At 44.5% G+C, this 11,504-nt stretch overlaps 1 protein-coding gene across 1 annotated transcript in view; it reads left to right on the top strand.

Moving 5' to 3' along the window:
* Window positions 1–837: 837 nt before the first annotated feature.
* Hap40 (Huntingtin-associated protein 40 kDa) overlaps window positions 838–11,504 on the top strand; it is a 14,221-nt gene continuing 3,554 nt past the window's right edge. The window contains exons 1-8 of the mRNA XM_075701943.1: window positions 838–945; window positions 1,115–1,161; window positions 1,280–1,352; window positions 2,060–2,351; window positions 4,732–4,789; window positions 7,221–7,280; window positions 7,405–7,493; window positions 10,073–10,160. Of these exons, the coding sequence (XP_075558058.1) occupies window positions 884–945; window positions 1,115–1,161; window positions 1,280–1,352; window positions 2,060–2,351; window positions 4,732–4,789; window positions 7,221–7,280; window positions 7,405–7,493; window positions 10,073–10,160 (769 nt within the window). The 5' untranslated portion in view covers window positions 838–883. The remainder of the gene's footprint in view (window positions 946–1,114; window positions 1,162–1,279; window positions 1,353–2,059; window positions 2,352–4,731; window positions 4,790–7,220; window positions 7,281–7,404; window positions 7,494–10,072; window positions 10,161–11,504) is intronic.

The raw sequence follows: 11,504 nt of genomic DNA, 5'->3' as shown, positions 1-11,504 counted from the left end.
ACGTTCGGCTCCCACACAAGAGCCTTGTTACAACCTTGTTCGCAGTCTTGTGAGCAAGATTTTGAACGAGGTTCCCATGTGGGAGCCGAAACATATTTTAATTTTTGCATTTTTTCTTGGTCCACTTTTTTTTCAACATGCCTCTTTCCGGCCAGGCGGCATACCGTCAAACCCTGGATTTCATCAACAGACTATTCGTTCGCTTCCAGCTTACCCACCTTTCAACATGCACTTGACCTAATAAATTTAAAATGTTTACAATTTTCTGGTGAAATAAACATATTACACTTATATACCAACTCTTCATGAGTGGTAAATTAACTTGCCCCAAACTGCTCCTTATTGGATCGACTACTAGCCCGTTCCATTATTACTTTTCTGCTACTCAGCTTGGCGATTTTAGAGCTTCTCAAGTCCTTCGTCCAGAGAAGGATTCCTGGGAAGAAGGTGAAGTGTGCAGTGAAAAACATGAAAAGACTCCAAAGAGATGGCGTTCAAATAAGCCACGCATAAATATTTATTCGCACCTCTTTTTTTTTTCCTTTTCTTTCGTCAATGTCTGTTTCTGTGCAACGCGTTGTACATTAAAGTATTCACAAAAGCAAGTTTTTTTTTTTTGCTCTGTACAGCTACTTTGTTACAGTGAGAGCGTAAAGTGACGGTGACTGTCGCCGTGCCATTTGCAACGGGTCGCCGTAGTTTTTCCTTGTGCCCAAACCACGGAGGATGAATATGTTTCTTGCTCCGTGGCCCAAACCGGCGTGCCGACAAAAAGGGTTCGTGGCGTTCGCCTTACTTTGGCGAACATGCACAAGACCATGCTGGCAACCACCTAAATTAGACGTGCAAATAAAGGCACTTTTTATTACGCGGTAAAGAAACCATGGAGGCCGGCAAGAATGACTTTATGCAGCAGTACAAAACAATTTCCCTGAAACTCAAAAAGTGAGCGCTTATGTTCTTGCTTCGGCCGTTGCGCCCTGTAGTACTCACCCGTACGAAGTGATTTTTTTGTTGACATCAGTGCGTGCTTCCCGACTTGCGCTGCCCGAAACACGTTTACGTGTTACAAGCCGAGTTTCGTTGCTTGATTTATGTGTGTCCTGTCTTACAGGAGATTTCTTCGCAAGCCAAATTTGGCCGAGGTCAGCGACCAATACAGTAAGCGAGCGATCGTGTTCTCATGATTCGCGATGCGACTGAATTTGGGCCCTTACAGAAGCGTACAGTTCGACCCTTTTGCTGTATCGTCCCACTTTCGCTCTTCTTTTGATTTCAGCTGCCCTTGGGAAGCAGTTACAGCACCAAGACTGCCCCCATTATGCTGGAATGTGTAGCCTCGCCGCCGCAAAGTGAGTCGTTCCATTTGTTATCTAACCTGAAATAGACGTGGAAGATGAACGGGAAGGCGTCTTGTTGGGTTAGATGGTGCTTGCTATAAGGGCATATCGCCGCCGCAAAGTTAGTCGTTCCCTTTATTGTCTAACCTGAAATAGACATGGAAGATGAACAGGAAGACGTTTTGTTGGGATAGATGGTGCTTGCTTTAAGGGCATATAATGCAGCTTCACGACACGACGATGAATCACTCATAGACACGCGCGCCTGCGACGTCTGTCTGTGTGTCTTTAGTTGTGGTTTCTGTCCTTGTGCCGCGTTGTGTCCTTAAGAAAGCTCGAGAGAGTACAAGCGCTTCCAGAAATATTGGCTCCGGTATTAGTAATTCGTTGTTTATTTTTGCATAAGATGAAGAAAACGAAAGTAAGGAGACTACTGCTAACAGCACTGCAACTGTCTTGCTGTGCTGACACCTGAAACGGCAGTCAGCAGCGTCGGCGCGGTTGAAAAGGGGGAGAGAAGATCGACTAGGACGAAGACATGAAGACATCATGACACATTGTACATGGTGTACAATGTGTTAAACATAATAAAAAGTATTAAGGCACTGTGTCAGAATAAAAAGTCACGGTTCACTTGTATCATGTGTATTTGAGTCGGTTGGCTCATGACTAGAGCAGAAAAAAAAATTGTGCGAACGTCTTCTTTGGTCACACCACAGGTGCGAGCAGTCCATGGGAAACAGTGCAGCCGAAGCCCAGGCGCTGGCACAGGGGGCACGGCAGTTCTTCAACGCCGAGGCAGATTACCACACTCTGCTGTGTCCGTCGATCGACGAACACTTGGCAGCCGCTGTGCACTGCTTTTCACGAGCCATCGACCTCTACGTGCAACTTCAGGAGCCGTCCCTGGCAGCTGCGCTCTGCACCGAAGCCGGCCAGTGTCTCCGATCCATCGACCGGGCGCACTTGGCCATGTCTTTCCTGCAGCGCGCCGTCCAGTTGCAGAGCAAGGTTTGTAAAACCCTGAATTTTTGCGTCGGCTGCCGTGCTGCCGTGGAGAAATGCATCTAGAGCGAAAAAAGTGTGATGCGGAACACCTCTCGTGAGTGAAGAACACTAGAGTGTGGCTTCGCACCTTACGTGTCGGGTTTTCATTGATGGTGTGAGCCCCGAACAGAATGTACATGCTGAAATCATGCTGTCATTACTCGAAAGGACAAAAGCAAAAGAATGCGTTAGCTTTAAAGGGACACCAAAGACAAACACTAAATCAGTTTAGCTTATTATCCTCAACGCATTTTCATTAGTTATGGCCACAAGTTCCATCGTTTAAATTTCGTACCGAAACCCCAGCCCTAGCACATCTATGTGATGTCACAGATTTCAATGTATATATATATATATATATATATATGTTTTCATATTTGGGCTGTTGTGGTTCTGTAAAAGTACTTGAAATTTGTCAAGTTCAGACTCTGGCTCTTTTTGAATACTCTGCAGTTGATATTCACCAATAAAAAAATTAACTAGGCCCTACCAAGCGGACACCGGTTAGCTGGTGCAGGCATTTCAAGGTGTAATCACCACCTGTATTTTGTTCTTGCATCTTTGCTGGTGTACAAAGCTTGCTCTCAGGGGTGTGAGTGTCTTTTTCTTATCTTTTTGGTATTGCAGAGGGGTAACTTACAGCTCAGATATTCTTTTCCCCTTTGTTGTTCCTTTAACTTTTTTGCTATTTGTCTATGGGAGTACTCGTTGCTGCACAAGTTGACGCATTATTTAATGTTAGCATGACCTATGAACACTCTTCTGCAAGCCACATTAGGGCTGAAGAAGTGTGTGTGTATGTTTGGTGACTAGGTGCATAGCATTGTGGCATTCAAGGCAGTGTGACGGTTTGGGCTAGATGGTGATCGATTATTGGGTGGGCACAGCACGAAGCTAAACGAGGGTGTAGACAAAACAAAAATGAGCGCTGAACTTCCAACTGAGGTTTTGTTATCTGTTGCGCCAAATTTATACAAAGAAGCAGTACAGCTCTCTGAAAAACATTAACTACAGAATACAGAAACACACATCTCTCTCTGGAACAAGAGGCATAGAGTGTGCTTTGCTTGCTTCTTTTGTCTGTCTATTTTCTCGTGCACTAATGCAGAGATTAAGGCACTAGCGAGAGAGCCGTTTGTCTCAGTAATGAAACTGCCGACAGATGGGTACTCATGCACAGTTATGGCTAAAGCAGGAGACATGTGGTAAGATTATACGTGAAATTCGATGTGCAACTTTTCATGTCAACAACAACACCCAACAAGATCCATTATGTTATAGCAGGCTCCAAAATTTGAAGCATCCATCGTTTCTGATGGCTTGCATGTCACATCAGATGCTGTGTCGTACTGTGTGTCTCCTACTGATTAAGGGAAAGCTCGATAGCACAGTGTGATTAACGTGTCACTGCAATGAATGCCACTGGCTGCTTTCTTTTACAGAATGTACTGATGAAATGAAATATTTTTCACACCTGCTTGGTCACCTTTTGGCAGTGCTGAGGTGTTGGAAGTTATCTAGCACCTCACGCCTGAAGGCGTGGCTTAAGATACCCTCTATAGTTTCTCACAGCTGACAGTCACACATATTGAGAACAGATACGTTCACGGTACAGAAAGGGCAAGCATACAAAACACATACGCAAGACGAACAAGGCCAAACTGTGAACCCTCACAACAACGCTGCTGATCAGGCGCACAGCCCTCTAAATCCAGGTCCCCCCTAAATTCCTTTCCCACCTAAACTCCTCACTCTGCTTCTCACCGATGAAAATACTCAGCAGTAGCACACGCACGCTCTTATCTCACTGTGTGTCGGCTCCCCCCGCCCCCCGTCACCTTATTAGGGCTGAGGAAATTTTGCTTACGAGGCTGCAGGCTGGGGTTGCCCTGACACAGGCTGTCGCCTCTATTTGAAACTGCCAGCACTTTCCACTGCGTACATTGTGTCAAAACTCTCTCCTTCCAATGACGGCAGTAGGTGCCTACTGCATAGTATGGACAGGTCGAGGCTTGTGAGTGGAATGCTGCCGTCTCCTACTTACCCACGACCAGCCATGGCGGCTGGGCTGATGACGACAGATGCCACAAGACACTGCTTGAATTCATACGCAACACACACCTTTACAGCACGCATACTACACAGCGAGCCGGTGTCGGTCTGGCGAGCCGTCATCGCCAGACCAACATCGCAGCGTCTGTGGCAGCGACCTGGCAATGATGGCTCGTCATAAATCTACGCCGACTTGTTCGGTTTTCCGTGAATCTAAACATAGTATGTTGCCACCAGTGACAAACTATTGCAGAGTGCCAAGCGGTGTGTGTGCAAACGGTCTTGTGTGCAGTGCGCCATGGGCTACGTGGATGCACTTCAAGAACTGGCCACCTGCCAAATTGAAACCGGTGAGCACACGCAAAGAGCGGCCCAGCATAGCTTTTCTTTTGTCACATTTGTCACGTCTATCTTATTATCGCGGTTTGTGAACATCCTGGATGTTTTCTGTGACTTGTAATTAGGTACAAAGCATTCTTCCTCCTTAAGGCCAACAGTGAGGAAATGTTGTACCACGTAAAAAGCCTTTCAGGTAGCGTAGTACAGGGCAGCCTTTGTGCAAAAATTCCTAACTTAAGATACGAGTGGATGCATCACGAAAAGCTTGGAAGTAGTAAACATTCTTGATATGGTGAAGCTTCTAAAATGCTGCCATTAGCACTTGCCGGAAATGAGCCACGACCCATGATGTTGAGAACCGGTGCAGCTCTTTGGCCCGAGCTCGAAGATCAGATGGTGCCTGTGGCGCGCTGAAAGTCTCGGAGGTGATCTGCTCGGATTTGCGTCGTATCTGCCAACCACTGAGTGCACATGTCGTATGCTTGGGTGCTGTTGAAGCGGTGTTAATCTGAAGATGAAAAGGATTGCCAGCCTTGCAGCTTTGCCAAGAGTGCTTCAATCCTATATATGTACCACTAATTTTTGGCCAGTTGAGCCAAAATGAAATTTTGTTGCAGTTGGCCTTTAAGCAACAAGTGGAGATGCAGAACTCCACAGCCATGCTTTCTCTGCCCAGCTGAAATGCCTCCACAAAGATTGCTATGTTTGCTGAAAGCGAGAACGCCATCTCTGAGTGCAAAATCAGTTATCTTAGTAGCAGTGTCTATGTTGTGTCTGTGCCTGTGGTCTATTGAAAGTGCATAATAATTTTCTTTAGAATGCACAATTTTGAGAATGAATTTAGACCACTTCAATGCCTCCAACGGCACATCTTGTTTTCTGGACACACGTGGGCATTTTAATGCTGTATCTCAATGCCAAAGCATGACTAGGACAACATCACTCATACTGTGGGAATTACTTCCCACGGGATGTCTGTCGGTTAACAAAGTTTCGGTAAATAAACTGATGGTGAAATATGTCGTCTCTTGTAGTACTATGGCAGGTACACTTTTGTTTTCTGAAGGAAAAGAAAGTCGGGTGTTTTCAGCTACCTCTTGCTTTGATAAACCCTGCCAGGCACTGTGTGCTCAATTGTATGCACAAAAATATTACCCCAAATGCAAAAGGACTGATGAAGTCATTCGTCCTTAACAATTTCTGGTTCAGTAATTCCACTAGGAACCATATTGCTTGATAAAGAATATTGTGATTCGGAGAAAAACAACATCCCAAAACTAGCCTGAGAAATCACAAGAGCCAACGACTCTCATTACATAATTTACGCAGACTTGGTACTGCAGATCAAGCTTAGGAAAAAAAAAAAAAAAACTAGTATGAACATTGCATTATGTAGAGATTGGATGTCTGAGATACGTCTTTGGAGTCTACCAAGTGAGGTATGTAGAATGTCTTAGGCATGACATAACGGCAGTTCTTTGAATAATTCATACCCATTAAATGCTTTAACCCTCTCGGTGTCACTAACATAACGGAACGTTACCACATCTCTATCCCGCCATGCTCCCTTTGACGTTCCTTTTGTCAGGTTGGAATGCAAGCACTGCACCAGGAAAGCATTTGCCATTACCCGGGTCATTTTGAAAAATTTCTGCACAACCAAAAATCAACCGTTGTGATCGTTTTAAAATATTCAAGGGGGGAAAAAAAACGAAGCTGGGGGTGCGTCAACTCCGAAAAAAACCCGACACTGAAAGGGTTAAATGCTTTTGTGGTTGAAATTCAAAAGCTTGAAACTCCGAGCTTCGTGTGGCATACTGAATTTATGACATGCAGCTCCCGCATATCATGAATAACAGCTTTCGTAACTTTAGTCTTGCACTCTTTTTTCATTCAGTTGCAGAGTATAAATTTGTTGCTTGAAAAATGAAATTCGGCTCAAAGAGGCTCCAAAGGTTTCATGCACCATTTAAGACACTTCTCACTGGATCTTTGCTTCAAAGTTGACTGGCGTGCAGTCTTTTAAGTGAAAGGTGTTGGAAGGTAGACAGGGTGTTTATCCCCGGCGACACCACGTGGTCATGTAGCGGCTTCACTTAATTTGCTTTTTAGTTTGTTTCGTATAAAGTGAATTCTTTGAACAGGCTACAGGGGGTGTTTTCTGAGTATAATAAGCATGAAAGAGTTGACATTCTTCCAGGGACTTCAGGCGTGGAGTCCGAAAAAATTCGGTGAATTTAAAATTCTTAATCTGCTCCACTACGGCATGCTTTTAACGACGCCGAAGATGCTAAAACTGCGGTGAAATGTTTCTTCAGTCATGAGGAAGCTGTATCATTGTCCTTCCTTGCTTTGTGTCCTTGTCTTTCATTGGCATCGTTTATGATGAGTCCACTACGACTTGCAGTCATTCCTTACTTCTGTGTCCCTTGCTTGCTCTAGGTGACTACTCTGGGGCCCTGTCATCATTCACTGAAGTTTACGCAATATCCCAGGAAAAGAGTAAGTAACGAAGCTTAAAATATTTTTCCTCAAATAGAAATACTCTTTTGACAAGGTGAAAAGCTGTACTGAGGCAGCTTGAACTGTTTTGTCTTACTTTTCTGCTGTGCTTTTACTTGTGTAGGCATGCTTGGCGGTCGCTCGATGGGCGCCATGGCAACGACGCTGGCTTCGGCAGAGATCATGCGGCTTCTCTTGCTCCTAGTGCTACAGGTAAATTTGTATTTGTGCGATGAAGCAAATCAGGATTTGAGATCGCAAATTGCGTATCACAGGATAATACATCGCCCGTTCTTGTTGCACTCACACGGTTCCCCACGAAGCGATTCGTGCTAGAAGGCTAAATCATTGCTGGGATTGTCGACAAGAAATACTGTCAACATTGCATTGGAGAGGAGAAACGAGACAAAATAAAAGGAATTCTATCAACGAATTTTTTTATTGTGCACACAGTGACATATAAAGGTAGGGGAAAGAGAAAAAAAAGATAATCAAGTGAACTTCAAGGCATGAAACAAGGGAGAAGGAGCATAAAGAAAAAAGAAATTACAAAATTATGTGGAGCTGGCTTAGGCTGTATCATTGGGTTATACGATGTCCTGTGCTTTTCTCCCCTGATGAGGGTAGCCAACCGGGCTCAGTCCTGGTTAACCTCCCTACCTTTCATTTATCATTTTCTCTCTCTCCCCTGATGTGTGCATGCTAGCTGCAGAGCGACCTGATGTACGTCGTCATATGTCACGCGACTGATTTGTCTGCAATCACGTTCGTCGTTTGAACCCGGCTTAAGTTTCATCTGGTCGTTGCATCCTTTTGTTCCGCCTTTCTTTTTTCTTTAGTGGCAGTATCCATTCTGTATGTTACGAATTACTCTTTTTGCACGGTTTACCTATCGGGTTGTCGTAAAAAGAGACTTCATAGGAAAAGGACCCATGTTCCTGGTGGTGTTTGAACACGTGATTGTTCAGTTGCAAGCCAGGGTTCTAACCCCAGTGAAATCTCTGTACAGTTGAATGCCTTTATAATAAAGTGCTTAGGGCCTCTGAAATCCTTTGTTATACAGGTGACTTCATTGTAGAGGTCATGCACCACACTACTTGCAATAGAGCTGGGATAGAATTATTCCTTCGTTATCCAGGTCATCTTGTTGTAGAGGCACTGGACTGTAATTCCAAATCTCTTCATTTGAATTGACGGGTAATTCAAACTGCTCTGTTGGTACCGGCGAAGTCTTGTGCATTTGAATACGGAATAACAGCCGCGCATTTCAACTCTGAAAAGCATGCAATGGATATTTCAAACAAAATTTCTCGCTCCCACAGACTGCCTTTCGAACGTGCCAGAGCCAAACGCAAACGATTGGTGCGACGCTAGCTACCACAATGTGTGCCATAAAAATGGTGAGGAAAGACGAACCAGGTCCTCCTTTCCCATTCAGATTCATAGAAGCAGGAAGAGAAAAATAAAGAAACACAGTTGCACTTTCGTTTTAAAAGACTTCCAGTGGGAGCAGCCCGGTGATGGTTTTGGCTTTGCACGCAGTACCACAAAATTGATTCGGTGCTATATTCAAATGGGCTCTCTTTAATTCAAACTTAATTTTATTGGATTAAATTTCCTGTCTCTTTGCAATTCGAATGAACGAGATTCTAGCGCATTTATCATGCAGCAGTTTCATTGAAGCGACAGATTGTTAGTAACATGTCATGCGGCTCGACACATAACATGCATAACAGCAGAGAGAGAGAGAGAGAGAGAGGAAGGGGAAAGGCAGGGAGGTTAACCAGAGGGGAAGATCTGGTTTGCTACCCTATGCTGGGGAGAGAGGATAAGGGGAGGTAAAGTGATAAAGTAGTGATAAAGAAAGAAAGGAGCATAGACATACAATCACAGTAGGTCACTGTCGCCGCATACTGTCACCGCGCAGCACGGTATCACTTGCAGTGCTGTAAACATCTGCTCAGGCTACAGCCGCTTGTCCAATTCTGTTGCCTTTAAAAACGGCAACATAACAGCATAACAGCAGGCATTGCAAACAACAAGGTGCATTGCGTGGTGCTGAACACGCACATTCTTCTTTTGCGCCTGCAGCCACCTTCCAACGAATAATAAAATCCAAAACACTTTGTCAGAGGAAATGTCAAGGCATGAGCACTCTCTGCAGAACGTAACGCAGCGTCAGCGCATTGCATATTTCATAAACGTGTCGTGGAACGCCCATGTAAATGCATTTAGTATCAGAGAGCAGGCGGGCTTCCCTCGGCCATTTTCGGCACGTTTCGTTTGCTCTCGAAAGCGAACAGTCTTGTCAATTTGTTTTTCACTGGCGTTGATGCCAGACAAACAAAAGGGGTGCCATACGCCATTTGGATTCACAAAAGTGAACAGATGTTGACAACTCTGGAAGGTGAGAAAAAAAAATAATTTCACATCAGAGGTCAGACCTGGGCCTTGTCTTCTCACAGATCGGACGATACAAAGGGAAAGGCTGTATTGATCATCATCATCATATCTTGCTAGTTAAAAAAAGGTAGCACTTGGAAAACTGTATTTAGTTGCTGTGGTTGTGGGCTCTATTCCTAACCTTGGTAACTGCATTCAGATTGGCACAAGGTGCAGGAAAAACACTCCTGTATATAGATTTGTGTGTGCGTCTTGTGGTCAAAATTAATTTAGAGATCGCCCCCCCCCCCTCCCTGTACTATTGTGTCACCCATGCTGTAGGTTTGGAACGCAAGTTAAACCTTACAACTTGAGTTTGACCATTTCTTTCTGCTTTTTTCTTTCCGTAGCCGTCTGCGCAGAAAATGCCTGCAGAGCACGCTGCCCTTCTCGACCGTTACCTCTACGACAGTCCGGAGGAGACAACGCCGAGCAAACGTGAGCATCATTTGCAGTTCCTAGGCTTCCGACACGTTGAGAGAGCTTGTCAAGCCTTGACGAGAAATGGACACGCAGTTCGGCCCGCCATTACGGGATATGCTTAATTAGTGCAGCTGAGCCTCGTCATATACAAAGCCACTTCCAGTGCAAAAGTACCTTCGTCATGTTCAATATTCGTTAGAAGCCTTTGCTACATACTGATTGTCAGTGTGGAAAGTTCTACATTTGCTTTGTTATATTTGATAGTTTGTTTTATTTGATGCCCGTCATTTAGGATTCGACTGTATTTGGCTACCAATTACAACTTAATGAGGGCATGAAGGCAGGCACACCATGTTTGAATGCATAGATGCCGGGCTAATGTGTGTCCCATTGACAACATTTTTTTTCTCCTCCCAATGCAGTAGAAGTGTTTTGACTTTAATTGACTTTGATTAGCAGCTAGGTGTTCCATTTAAGAGTGGGCTGTGCTGTAAAGGTTTGTAACAAAATTATCGGTACAAGTAGTGGAATTTGTTCCAGCTTCAGATTATTAAATTAAAGCTTTCTTACCACTTACCACTTCGCTCTTTTTTTAAAATAATAGTACGTCACTGTCATGGTGCCAAGGCTAAAGGCAGCAGTAAGACACCTGACTAGGCCACTAGCAACATATGACAGGAGCAGCTCATAAACAGTCATCTTTATACAGCACATTCACTTACAACAAAATACAAACTTTTTTTTACATTTGAAGCGTAAGTTCATTTTGCGTTCTGACGGCACAGTGAACAACGAGAACAGACTTACTGAATATTTTCAAAACGTTATTAGCAACAAGTAGTACTGCAAAAGAAAACAAAGTCGCCTTTGGCCAAGACAACTGGGCCGATTCCAGAAATGGTGTAACTAAAGCTGTACCAGTCCCAAAGATAGTGCAATCAAATGTGGTGACTTGGTGGGTCGATCTGATGGCCGGCAGCACCGAGACGCCATTATGACCGCGCGGTACCCCTTGAGCTGCTCTGTTTGACCGAACCATGTCGTTGTACGGGGCCGGGTGACTAGCTGTCTGGAGGAAGCCACTCACAGGCGAACTGTGGATATTTTTTTACCTAGTTGCTGTTTTGCACATATGTAAAAGTAGCAGAAAAAAGATTTAGCGCTTACCGCTGTGCTGTTATTTCTCAAATTCCGCAGAAATATCGCGTTTTGGCATCTGTGTCATTCAGTGTAACACTTGGCACAGTTAATTACGTGGTTTTTAGGGGAAAAAAAATTCAAGGATGCCCTTTGTTTAGTGGGATGCAAGCTGCTGCAGCGATGGCGCAAGCATAAACTTGTGTTGCCGGCTGCCAGCAG

Source organism: Dermacentor variabilis, chromosome 8 (assembly GCF_050947875.1).
Source record: "Dermacentor variabilis isolate Ectoservices chromosome 8, ASM5094787v1, whole genome shotgun sequence".
NCBI classification, from domain to species: domain Eukaryota; kingdom Metazoa; phylum Arthropoda; class Arachnida; order Ixodida; family Ixodidae; genus Dermacentor; species Dermacentor variabilis.
The sequence above is the reverse complement of the archived record's forward strand: the minus strand, read 5'-3'. Positions and strand labels throughout refer to the sequence as shown.